General features: G+C 51.1%; 1 protein-coding gene across 1 annotated transcript; it reads left to right on the top strand.

The window, feature by feature from the left end:
• The first annotated feature begins 5,179 nt into the window (after nucleotides 1-5,179).
• LOC142486334 (sulfotransferase 1C1-like) lies at nucleotides 5,180-12,731 on the top strand. Its single transcript, XM_075584961.1, has 7 exons — nucleotides 5,180-6,047; nucleotides 8,350-8,478; nucleotides 10,190-10,287; nucleotides 10,548-10,674; nucleotides 10,853-10,947; nucleotides 11,160-11,340; nucleotides 11,789-12,731. The coding sequence occupies exons 1-7, from the start codon at nucleotides 5,876-5,878 to the stop codon at nucleotides 11,899-11,901; spliced, it is 915 nt and encodes a 304-aa protein (XP_075441076.1). The 5' UTR covers nucleotides 5,180-5,875; the 3' UTR covers nucleotides 11,902-12,731.
• The last annotated feature ends 580 nt before the right edge of the window (nucleotides 12,732-13,311 follow it).

The raw sequence follows: 13,311 nt of genomic DNA, 5'->3' as shown, positions 1-13,311 counted from the left end.
GCCCTGGAACTGTGACATTTCTTGTGTGTCAGTTTTAGGGGGGATATTTGGGTGGAAATACAATTATTTTGGTTGCAGGAGTTGGGGGGCCAAAGTTGCTGGTAATCATTTAATTCTCCCCAGCGAGCAGGCATGGTTTGCCGGTATGCGGGGTGAATTACACCGGGGCTTCCCTGGGTCCCCCAAAGTATATTCTGTAATAAAGTGCACTTCATATCGTGCTTTGCATTTACTATAAGGCTCTATACAGACAGCCCGGGCATATGGTGAAGGTGCCAGCTAGTTTACATAGAGTCCATAGATGAAGGAGGAGACGGGATGTTGAGAGGTGTCGTGGTGCTAAGTGGACGGGGCAGGGCGGAGTACTGGGTCTGGAGAACAGAGACCCCCTGGGGGGAAACCTTCTGGTCTGCTGGACGCAGTGGCGCCTGCCCAGCGGGAGGCATTGGGCTGGCTAAGGAAAAGATGGCGATCGTAGGTGCTTTTCCTATGGGCCAGAACATATGTCCCGCCCCCCGGGGCATCCCGAGGCAGTTCAACACGCCCCCCGGGGGGCATCCCGAGCCAGTTCAACACGCCCCCTGCCTCAGAGATGAGCCCTGCTCTGATTGGCTGCTGAGAATACTCCCACGCTCTGAGTGGCTGAAAGGCTCGCTCTCTCTCAGTCTTTTCAGACTTATAGATATTCTTGGGACTGGTCCAGTAACGCGCCAGTAAGGTTTCCCAGGGGCATTGCGGTGCCAGGGAATTCCTAGCCCAGCTGAGGACTGGTTCTGAGGAGTGAAGTTACCTGTTCCAGGTTGGATTTCGGTTCAGGAGTCCAGGACAAGGGTCCTATCAAGGTCAGCCTGTGCTGAAGCAGGCGCCTTGCACCTAGGAAAGCGTCGTTTTAACCCCAGACCCCAGTAAGTGTGTATATTCTCTGTATTTTGTATTTCTGTGTGTTTCCGAGGTCTTATCCGAAAAAAACTCATTTTATTTCATTATTGTGTTTTGCCTTGTGACTGATCCCTTTAAATATAAATGGTGTTAAAAGTCTTGTGCTACCGTGACAGAGAGGATGAAGATGGGGGTGAGAGAGGATGAAGATGGGGGTGAGAGAGGATGAAGATGGGAGGTGATAGAGGATGAAGATGGGGGTGAGAGAGGATGAAGATGGGGGGTGAGAAGATGAAGATGGGAGGTGAGAGGATGAAGATGGGAGGTGAGAGGATGAAGATGGGGGTGAGAGAGGATGAAGATGGGAGGTGAGAGGATGAAGATGGGGGTGGGAGGATGAAGATGGGAGGTGAAAGGATGAAGATGGCGGTGAGAGAGGATGAAGATGGGGGTGAGAGAGGATGAAGATGGGGGGTGAGAGGATGAAGATGGGGGTTGTAGAGGGAGAAAGGGGATGGCCCGGTATTAAAGGGGTTACACCCCATTTGGCCATCCCCTGACCTCACCATGGAGACAAGGGGTTAACTGGGCTGCGGTCCAGAAATGTGATTTAACGCTTGTTATAGCCAGAAAATGTATATGCCCCTGTCCCCATGCTTTATTGCTATATATTGTGTTATATGTGTCTGCATCACCCACACGCTGGGATACAACCAGGAGGGAAAGGGTTAATAGTTCTTTAGTGATTATAGCCCTTTGTGTAATTTTCCCGCCTTTTCAGGCACCATTTTGCAGGGTCCCATAGGCCGCCATTAGAGCTCAATGCATTTCAATGGCGGATCTTGCTGTTTTGGTCCTGTTTCCCGTGAAGACCAGCAGGTGGCGTCCGAGAGGAGGAGCAGCGGTTTCCCATTGTAAGTCAATGGGCTCATTGACTTCAATGGAGATTCCTCGACGGCGCTTTCCAGGAACAAGTTGGCTGCCGTCCAAACCGCAAAACCGCAAAGCGGATACTTTGTCTGAAAAAGAGCTTTGATCACTTAGTAGTCAAGTTAACGTTAAGTGGCGTGGGAATCTACAGTTCTAGAGCACCTAGAAATAAAATTCTTTTTGCCCCTAGTTCCTAGGCCTCCCCCCACTTGACCACCACCGGGTCCCCGAATCCTGGACCCCCAAGAAGGGTCGTGCCGAGAGAGCGGGTCGCGCCATAGGTTCCAATGGCGGCGGCAGCAGAAACAGCTCAGGAAATTGACTAAGTGTGAAAAGCTATAAACCATGAATCCATACCTCCGGTTCCGGAGGATCCCGAGGGCCAGGGTTTGGGGTATCTGTAGGCACTGCTCCGGCATGGCTGCAGAACCATCCTTGACCCTCTTGGACCAACTCGACGGAGTATGGACCCCCTTGAAAGTTCGGGACTTTTCCCATAGACTCCAATGGCGGCCAATTTCCATTCACTGGCTATGGCGGAGAAGCCTCATAGACTTCAACGGCGGCGCTGCCCCATTGAAAGTCTATGGCGGCGGATTCCCATAGCCGCCAACGGCAGCGGTTTGCCATTGAAAGTCTATGGCGGCGGAGCCCGTTGTTTTCAATGGGGATTTAGTGAAAAACTGTGATTTAATTTACAGCGGAGATTTTTGTATTAAAATAGGAAACGGTTTAAGTTGTATTTGTGTAACTCCGGTTCCGAAGGTCGTAGCGGGCTGAAACTCGGACCATATGGTGTACCAGTTCCGGCATTAAGATCTGGGTAGTTTGGACCCGCTAGACCCAACGGAACCAGATATTTTAATATGTGTGCATTTTACCCATAACACTGTATCCCAAGGCAACGATAAAACCCAGAGGAAATTCCTTTGCATACAATGAAGCATATGGTCAGAGAGGCGACCCAATGTCTAGGACTTAAGTGGTGTTCAAAGGATTTTGTCACCCTCACTGTTTACCTGAGGGCGGAGACTACTCAAACCAGAGCAGTCTGTAAGTGTCACATTTTACACCTTACAACAAAGAGTATCTTGCCAGAAATTCCATTTGGTAGACTGGCTGGCATTCCTGATGTAAATGTGGGGCTACAGAAATGAGACCCCAGGGTCCTAGTGCGTATGAGTTAACTAGCAGGGGGGCATGGATTAAAATGTGTTCCCACATTAAAGATTGGATACAGGTAATTGTTGTCCAATCCCCTGTACTTAATGTTAAGGATAGGGTTACAAAAGATATATAAACTGTGGTAATCCCTACTTATATCCATTGTCTTCTATACCATCTTGATTGTATCTGATTGCTGGAGAATTGCAATTCGACATACTTCTCATTCCCCATCCCCAAGTAAGTGTTACTTCTTGCCTGTTACTGTACTATATTGTGTGTTCACCTATTTAAGGAATAAATATACTTTATCATATCTAAGCCTCGTTCAGTTCAACCCAGTTATTTGGTGTATTATTATCGCCTGTCACAAAGCTCCCGTCACAGGCTTATAATAAAAACTGGTGGCAGCGGCGGGATTGAACTGGACCTGTATTACAGTGTACTGTGGGATACTGTAATATAGTGGGAACTCGATGGTAATTGCGAGTTCCTGGGACTAAAGATATTGAACACACGGTAGTTCAACAAGTAACACAAGTTGTAGCACCACCTAACTGCTGCGACCCAGAACCATGAGCGAGGCTGAAGGCTCATCCAACCTGAGGACTAGAACTCAGCTGAAAGACAAGTGCCGTGACTATGGACTGGAATATGAGAACCAGGCGGTCGCAGACATGATAGCAGCAATCACGGACTATGAAGCCCGGCTTGCAGAGCCTCAGGATACGGCTCAGCTTGCCCTGGTACAGCCGCCCGGAGATCAGGGAATGAACCCAGTGCCGGGGCGGTAGAATCCCGGGGAGGGGACAAGTGCACCTCCCGGGACCAGTGCAACAGGAGGGGCACTGGTGGCTGCGCCTACCAGTCCGTTTACTCCTGAAATGTTGGCACTGATTACAGCGTGGGGCGACCAAGGGACACCGGAGGAGCGGCTGCAGTTTATCTCTATGGCAGTGAACAGACCCGCTTATTGCCCCCCCGGTCCAACCCCGCAAAGATGAACTCCAACTGGACAAGCACAGTCTCACCAAGTTCGTGGAAGGCACTGATCAGATTGATAGTTTCTTAAAGAACTTTGAAACGCAGTGCCGGCGGTACAAAGTGCTTCCCCAGCATAGGGTTGTACGTTTGGACCCCTTACTGTCCGGCTTGGCTAAGCAGACGATGATGGCGCTTCCAGAGGAGTTTGCTGATGATTATGACCACCTGAAAGAACTATTGCTATTTCAGCACGGTTTTACCCCTGAAGCCTACCGGGGTTGAGGGGGGTGAGAGAAAATGGAGCGGGAGGTGTGAGAGAAGATGAAGGGGGTGAGAGAGGATGAAGGAGGGTGAGAGAGGATGGAGCGGGGGGTGTGAGGGAGGATGAAGGGGGTGAGAGAGGATGGAGGAGGGGTGAGATAGGATGGGGGAGGGGAGAGGAGATACAGAATGAGGTTATACCATTTTAAGGTTGAAGGTTCGCCTAGGGCGCAGAATACCCTTGCACCGGCCCTGCAGATATCAGGGCCCACACCGTCACCACTCCCTGTGCCTGTCTGTCAGTGTCCGTGTGTACATCTTGTCTCTGGGTGTTTGTATGTAGAGGGTACGTGAAGGTCACACAGAAAACGCCAAAACGCCGCCTATCTTTTACTTGGGATGCGAGACCTCTCCATAGAAACCAGCTCAAGAGCCCTCACAGTCTCTCCCTTTTATGTCCGAGTCTCTCTGTCCCGCAGTCTTCTCCCTGCCTCTGTCACTCACTCCCTCTCTGCCTCACACTCCCTCTCTGCCTCTCACGCCCTCTCTGCCTCACACTCCCTCTCTGCCTCACACTCCCTCTCTGCCTCACACTCCCTCTCTGCCACTCACTCCCTCTCTGCCTCACACTCCCTCTGCCTCACACGCCCACTCTGCCTCACACTCCCTCTCTGCCTCACACTCCCTCTCTGCCTTACACTCCCTCTGCCTCACTCCCTCTCTGCCTCTCACGCCCTCTCTGCCTTTCACGCCCTCTCTGCCTCACACTCCCTCTCTGCCTCACACTCCCTCTCTGCCTCTCACTCCCTCTCTGCCTCACACGCCCTGTGCCTCACACTCCCTCTCTCTGCCTCACACTCCCTCTGCCTCACACGCCCTGTGCCTCACATCCCTCTCTGCCTCACACTCCCTCTCTGCCTCACACTCCCTCTCTGCCTCACACTCCCTCTGCCTCACACTCCCTCCTTCTCTGCCTCTCACTCCCTCTCTGCCTCTCACTCCCTCTCTGCCTCACACTCCCTCTGCCTCATACGCCCTGTGCCTCCCTGTGCCTCTCACTTTATCTTTACCTCCTCTAGTCATAATTTATTCCTGTTCTTTCCTTCTCCTCTTTCTTTTTTATTCTTTCTTTTCACCTCCCAATGTTCTCCTTTTTTCATATTCTCCCTCCCTCCTCTCTCTTTATCTCTCCCCTCCCTCCTCCCTCTCCCTCCCTTCTCTCTGTCTCTCTCCTCCCTCTCTCTCTTTCTAATCTTTTTATCTCACTCCCTCCACTTTATTCTCTTAATTTCTCAGAACCCCTCTCCTTCTCTCTCCTCATCTCCCCCGTCTCTCCCTCTTCTTTGATACAAAGTTTTCTTTTTCATCTCTCCAAGAATATTACTCCCAACCTTCTCCTTTTGTCCCTCAGAGAAGCGGCAAGCCCCCTTTCCTTCTCTCTCTCTCTTTCATACTTTCAGCCCATCTCAACCCTGTATCTCGCTCCCTCTCTTCTCTCTCCCCTGCTCTCTCCCTTCCCTCTCTCCCCCCCCCAACTATCTGTCTTCCCCCCCCATACTCCCCCTTTCCCCCCTACCCCTCTCTTTCCCCCCAGCCCCCTACTCCCCCTCTTTCTCCCCCCCCCACACCTCACTCCCCCCCTACCTCTTTCTCAGTGATGACCTTTGAACAGAATGCCCACCATTTTGGCTCTTTCACCATGCAGAGACCCCAGATGGGACAGATTCTGGGGGTTCCGCTGGATCAGAATACCTGTAACACATGGAGGGACATCTGGAGCTTTCAAGCTCACCCCAAGGACGTCCTGGTCGCAGCTTACCCCAAAGCAGGTGACAGCTCCGATAGAAAGGGTGCACATACAACACCTTCTTCCTAGGGTTTATGTTAAGGCTCCAGCCCCGGTCCTCCCGGCTATACGCGCGCTTGGCGCATGGCGGCGCGTGCAGCGACTACAGCCGCGATCGGCGGTCTGTAGGGTGCTCTAGGGGAGCGGGCCAGGATGGCGGGCGTGGCTATGACAGCGCATATCTGTCCTTCCATTGGTGCGCGCCGAGCACATGACCGCGTCGCGGCACAGGAAGAGAAAATTCTTATCTTCCCTGCCAACGTCAGAGCGCTTTGCACGCACACGCACAAAGGCACTGGGGCCTGCGCCATAGCTGGCTGTGCGGCGCGCACGCCGTAACTACCGGGGACTCAGCCTAAGGCTGCACTTATAGTGCCGGCAACAGCGACGTTGCGTCAAAACAAATGCATTGCCGCTGTCGCATGCGCTTATAGTAAGCGCGCCGGCTTGGTCGCGATCGCTGGAAGTCATCTCAATTGTATTTTTCCAGCGACCGTAATCTGACGTCGCTGTCACTATAAGCGCAGCCTGACGTCACCGTCGCCGGCACTATAAGCGCAGCCTAAGGCTGCGAGATGGGGGAAAATGAGTTGAATCCTTGATGGAGAAGGATTTAGGAGTGCTTGTTGGCAGCAGGCTTAGCAATAGTGCCCAGTGTCAGGCAGTAGCTGCAAAGGCAAACAAGATCTTATCTTGCATTATTTATTTATAAAAAAATGTTTTACCAAGAAGTAATACATTGAGAGTTACCGCTCGTTTTCACGTATGTCCTGGGCATTAAATAGGGTATGGACGGAAGGAAGTAAAGGGATCCCCAGAGGGGAAGGAGGGAACAGGCCAAGCGGGGGACTCTCCTTTATGTGTATGTTGAATGGAAAGCAAGTGAAGAAGAAAGTACAGGCATACCCCGGTTTAAGGACACTCACTTTAAGGACACTCACTTTAAGGACACTCGCAAGTAAGGACATATTTTCAATAGCCCCATACCCGTGTCTGTACGCTCGCTTTGCGATTACGGACACTTATTCTGCCCTACAGACCGCCATAGTAGTGACACGCTGATTCACCTCACCAAATAGACAAACGGCAGTTCGCGCATGCGCCTGCCAGCACGTCCTGAACAGCAATACCGGCTCCCTACCTGTACCGAAGCATCGATAAGGGGGAAAAAGGGAGTGCTTCACTTTAAGTACATTTCCACTTTACATACATGGTCTGGACCCATTGCGTACGTTAATGCGGGGTATCCCTGTATGCTGAACCCAGTCAGCTAATTGTGTGGTGAAAGTAGGATACACATTTTACTTTTAATTAGTAAGGTATAAAATAAATGCCAAGGTAGAATATAAATACAAGGTTTTATATATATATATATAAATCAAACCATACAGGGGTAAAGAGTGACAAAGTCTAGGAACGGTGGATATAGTACTGCTGTCAGAAAAGGGGGGGGAAGAGAACACAAAATGGATGTGCCTCCTGAAAGAATTGACTATACTGCACTCCTACACTGTATAAAATGTAACTTTTAATAAATTTACTTAAAACATATATTACCAAAACGTCGTGTAATGTGAATTAAAAGTAAATTAAATTGACAATTTGACAAATTTGTCAATTTAATTTACTTTTAATTCACATTACACGACGTTTTGGTAATATATGTTTTAAGTAAATTTATTAAAAGTTACATTTTATACAGTGTAGGAGTGCAGTATTGTGAATTCTTTCAGGAGGCACATCCATTTTGTGTTCTCCTCCCCCCCCCCCCTTTTCTGATTCACTTTTCAGTTCACAGTTTGCACCCACATTTTTGATTACCATAACAATTGACTTTATTCAATTAGTGTGGTTTTGTGATCACTCCCCAACCCTGGTGTTTTCTCTAATAGTACTGCTGTCCTATCCAGGTACAGGTGTGCTGTATGAGGATGGATGTGTACCTGTGCTTGTTATTCATTGTTTGTTCTATTTATGATAAGCTGAGTGTGAGGTTAGGAATTCTGGGGCAGCATTTAATTATCTGTATTTAATTACTTACTTTGATACCGTTGCGCATCCAAAACATTATATATATATATATATATATATATACTGTATATATCTCTCCTTCTCTCTCTCTATCCATTTCTCTCTCTCCCCCTTCCCCTTACCTCTCTCTCTATCCCTTCCTCTCACGCTCTCTCTATCCCTTCCTGTCTCACGCGCTCTCTCTCCCTTCCTGTCTCACGCTCTCTCTCTCCCCTCCTTTCTCTCACACTCTCTCTCTCCCTCTCCCCCCCCAGGTATCACCTGGATGCAGGAAATAGTGGATATGATATTTCAGGGGGGAGATTCTGAAGGGTGTCGCAGAGCGCCCACCTATGACCGACACCCCTTCCTGGAAATCGTGGCCCCGAAACCTGTCCCCTCAGGTGAGGATCCCTGATCCTTTCACCCGCCCCCTGCCAGACACACATACAGAGTATCTACACGTGTAGACCCCAAGACAATGACCATGCTGCGTTATATAATGGTACAGAACATCCCTATGCATATGCAGCCATAAGACATATAATGGCGCTGAGTATCTCTATACACATTCAGCCCACAGGAGAATGAGTATGGTGTACTATATAACGATGATGAGTATCTTTTTACATACAGTACCTCACCAACACAACAAATATACTGACCTATGTAATGGAACCAAGAACCCCTATACCCATCCAGCCCACAAGCTACTGAACATGCTGTGCTGTATAGTGGTACAGAGTATCTCTATACACATCCAGCCCCCAGCAATGCTCTCTAGTCCCTTCCGGGCAGTGAGGGGGTTAATAATATGCCATGTTGTCACCAGGGAGATCTGGACCAAAAATGTTGGATTTTATCAGTGAGACACGCAGGGTAAAATCAGTGAGAGGCGACATCGAAATACATGAGAACAGGGACACTGGATAAACTGCTTGGATGTCATTTGCTGACTTTAGCCCTGGCGCTTCCTGCTCTGCTCCCGCTGCTCACTTCCTGCTGTTCTCTGATCCTGCTTCCTGGTGTGCTCTTTTCCCGCTGCTCACTTCCTGCTGTGCTCTGCTCCCTCTGCCTGCTTCCTGCTGTACTCTGCTCCCTCTGCCCGCTTCCTGCTGTACTCTGCTCCCTCTGCCCGCTTCCTGCTGTACTCTGCTCCCTCTGCCCGCTTCCTGCTGTGCTCTGCTCCCTCTGCCCGCTTCCTGCTGTGCTCTGCTCCCTCTGCTCACTTCCTGCTGTGCTCTGCTCCCTCTGCCCGCTTCCTGCTGTGCTCTGCTCCCTCTGCTCGCTTCCTGCTGTGCTCTGCTCGCTTCCTGCTGTGCTCTGCTCCCGCTTCCTGCTGTGCTCCCGCTGCCTGCTGTGCTCCCGCTGCCCGCTTCCTGCTGTGCTCCCGCTGCCCGCTTCCTGCTGTGCTCCCGCTGCCCGCTTCCTGCTGTGCTCTGCTCCCGCTTCCTGCTTGTCTCTGCTCCCGCTTCCTGCTGTGCTCCCGCTGCCCGCTTCCTGCTGTGCTCCCGCTGCCCGCTTCCTGCTGTGCTCCCGCTGCCCGCTTCCTGCTGTGCTCCCGCTGCCCGCTTCCTGCTGTGCTCCCGCTGCCCGCTTCCTGCTGTGCTCTGCTCCCGCTTCCTGCTGTGCTCCCGCTGCCCGCTTCCTGCTGTGCTCTGCTCCCGCTTCCTGCTGTGCTCCCGCTGCCCGCTTCCTGCTGTGCTGTGCTTCCGCTTCCTGCTGTGCTCCCGCTGCCCGCTTCCTGCTGTGCTCCCGCTGCCCGCTTCCTGCTGTGCTCCCGCTGCCCGCTTCCTGCTTTGCTCTGCTCCCGCTTCCTGCTGTGCTCCCGCTGCCCGCTTCCTGCTGTGCTCCCGCTGCCCGCTTCCTGCTGTGCTCCCGCTGCCCGCTTCCTGCTGTGCTCCCGCTGCCCGCTTCCTGCTGTGCTCCCGCTGCCCGCTTCCTGCTGTGCTCCCGCTGCCCGCTTCCTGGCTCTAAAGGGCATTAGGTTTGGCACAGTTATAGGCCAGATGCCGCCTCTGTGAGATTCCTCGGGTCTCTGCTCCCACACGTACGTTACGTATGAAGGGTTGTTCTGTATGGTGGGTCACATCTTGCTCTTTGTCTTTATCTCAGGGTTGCAGTTGGCTGAAGCGATGGATCCGCCCCGCATCCTAAAATCTCACCTACCCATCCAGCTGCTACCCCCGACATTTTGGGAGCAGGACTGTAGGGTGAGAGGGGGGGGGGGGGGAAGAGGAGGGCTGTGTGAGACAGTACCTGATGCTCTGCAGTCAGGTCTCCCTACATTAAATATAAACCCAGGACTGTCTGATCCTGTCCCTGATACTCTGCCGTCAGGGGGTCACTGTACATTGCATATAAATCCAGCACTGTCTGAACCTGTCCCTAACAGATTATGGATTTTACACACAAAATTATGTTGTTCTTTCACCCCATTTGTCTCTACACCAGGTCCTCTCTCTCTCTCCAGGTTATATACGTTGCTAGGAATGCCAAGGACTGCCTGGTCTCGTACTTTCACTTCCAGCGGATGAATAAGGGTCTGCCAGACCCCGGGAGCTGGGGGAGTTACTTCTCAGCGTTCCTGTCTGGAGATGGTGAGTCAGCGGCAGAGCCAGAAGCAGTGGTATCCCGTCACCGGGTAACAGGGACCCGTCACTGCCGATGGACCTACAACATATTGTTACCCACTTCCGCACCAAGGGGGGGGTAACAATCTGAGACAAGAGAGGGAAGGTAAAGTGACTCCAACTTCACAGGGTCTCTCTCTCGCAGTGCCCTGGGGGAGCTGGTTTGACCATGTGATTGACTGGTGGAAAGCCAAAGACAGACACCAAATCCTATATGTCTTCTATGAGGACATGATTAAGGTGAGTAACTGCAGCATGGAGGAGGGGAATGTAATTCCGAGGCTTCTGATTGGATCTTAGTTCCCAAAAAAGGAGGCCGCGCTCGTCCGTTGTCTTCAGGGATTCTCTTGAAGTGAATGTCTTCTCCCGCAGCTCCTTCACTCTCCGGTGATCAGCCGGGCCAACAGTCAATTTTGTACATTCTGATTGGATCTTCCCTCCTCTCTGGACAGGACCCAAGGCGTGAGATCCAGAAGGTGATGAGCTTCCTGGGGAAGGATCCATCAGAGGAAGTTCTGCAGAAGATCCAGCACCACACCTCCTTCCAGGCCATGAAGGAGAATCCCATGGCCAATTACAGCACCATCCCTTCCTTCGTGATGGACCAATCCATCTCCCCCTTCATGAGGAAAGGTACATTCCAAAGTCATGGGGCCATCACTAAGGAAGACTAAGAGACCAGAGAGCTTGGATGAATTTGGGGATGGTTTTATTGGGCAATAGGTAAATCCAGATAAGGAGACACTGCGTCCATGTATTATGTTATGTACCAACTGAGTAGATATGTCTAGGACAGCGGTGGCCAACCCCAGTCCTCAAGGGCCACCAACAGGTCAGGTACTAAGGGCATCCCAGCTTTAGCACAGCTGGCTCAGTCTTTGACTAAATCATTGACTCAGCAGGGATATCCTTAACACCTCACCTGTTGGTGGCCCTTGAGGGCTGGAGGTGGCCCTGGTCTAGGACACGCCGAGGAACCTCAGGTTTCCCACACCTGACGCACACAGATGAAGTAAATGACGATTCGATCATGTGAGTAGATCTAACCCCCCCCCCCACACACACACACACTGTGTTCCAGGCACCGTGGGAGACTGGAAGAACCATTTCTTGGTGGCTCAGAATGAAATCTTCGAGGTTGAATACAAGAGGAGGATGGAGGGCAATGGCCTGGCCTTCCGCACCCAGCTGTGAGGCGGACAAACAATGGAGTTACCCGCCTGCCCCGCACACACAGTTACCCGACTTCAAGGTCACCTGCCTGTGTTTAGCATTCCGGATCTCTGAGGATTGTATTACTGTATTATGACTGCACTGTTTCTACAAGAGATGTAGCACTGCCCAGCAAAGTGTATCAATGTAAGGTGACCTCCTGACTGCAGGGTATCAGGGACAGGCTCACACAGTCCTGGGTGTATATGTAATGTAGGGTGACCTGACTGCAGGGTATCAGGGACAGGCTCACACAGTCCTGGGTGTTTATGTAATGTAGGGTGACCTGACTGCAGAGTATCAGGGACAGGCTCACACAGTTCTGGGTGTATATGTAATGTAGGGTGACCTGACTGCAGAGTATCAGGGACTGGCTCACACAGTCCTGGGTGTATATGTAATGTAGGGTGACCTGACTGCAGAGTATCAGGGACAGGCTCACACAGTCCTGGGTGTATATGTAATGTAGGGTACCCTGACTGCAGAGTATCAGGGACAGGATCACACAGTCCTGGGTGTATAAGTAATGTAGGGTGACCTGACTGCAGAGTATCAGGGACAGGATCACACAGTCCTGGGTGTATATATAATGTAGGGTGAAAATCATCATTTTTAACACTAAAAATATTTGGATAAGGGCAGGACATGCTCAGGGTGTAAGACACTGATGATATTATGAGTGGGGCTCACGTAGGATTCTTGGTGGTATTGCTGTTTTAACAAAAGGAAGATCATATGATTTTTCCCTGAATAATGGTACCTCACCCCTCTCTTATTACTTGTTATAACTACAATAAATGTCATATATTCAACCCTACGGATGTTACAAACTGGGGAATTTTTTTGTAGGTTACTCTCCTGTTTCCCCCATGGCGGTGGGCACTGTAGGGTTAAGACCAACCTTATCTTGAGTGGCAACACAAGAACAAGGGGGAGCAAGGGGTTAAAAAGCGGTCAGAGGTCTAGAATAGAACTCGCACATCCAACCCTCCAACATGAAGGAGGCTGGGAACAACAAGGGGGGGGGAGATATATAAATATATAATCCCCAATACTCACACGGCCAAGTGCAAGTACAGACAACACGAGAGGTGTCTGTGGTAATCCAACCCTCCCGCAGCGATCTGAACAGCAAGGAACAGTGGTTGCTGGCAGTCAATTTTCTATCAGGTTAACGCCTCACTGCGCCACGCTTCCCATTGGCTCCCGCGTGGTGTGGCGCAGAGATAATGGAGCAAGTGTATTAAATTAAAATCAACACATTTATTGGTGTAGATAAACAAAACAGTCACCGATACAAAACTCCCAGGTCAGCGCCCGTAGTGGGATCGTGAGCCCTGCAACGAAAATGCTTGCCGCCGCCGCCACCGCGTCCGGAAAGCAGGGAAGTGT

This window comes from Ascaphus truei, unplaced genomic scaffold (assembly GCF_040206685.1).
Source record: "Ascaphus truei isolate aAscTru1 unplaced genomic scaffold, aAscTru1.hap1 HAP1_SCAFFOLD_819, whole genome shotgun sequence".
In the NCBI taxonomy this organism is placed as follows: Eukaryota; Metazoa; Chordata; class Amphibia; order Anura; family Ascaphidae; genus Ascaphus; species Ascaphus truei.
The sequence above is the reverse complement of the archived record's forward strand: the minus strand, read 5'-3'. Positions and strand labels throughout refer to the sequence as shown.

Excerpts from the sequence above, each read along its gene's own strand:
- LOC142486334 (XM_075584961.1), top strand. The coding sequence starts at position 5,876 with ATGACCTTTGAACAGAATGCCCACCATTTTGGCTCTTTCACCATGCAG. Across the intron at positions 10,288-10,547 it reads TTTGGGAGCAGGACTGTAGG|GTTATATACGTTGCTAGGAA; the intron begins GTGAGAGGGGGG and ends CTCTCTCTCCAG. Across the intron at positions 10,948-11,159 it reads TCTATGAGGACATGATTAAG|GACCCAAGGCGTGAGATCCA; the intron begins GTGAGTAACTGC and ends CTCTCTGGACAG.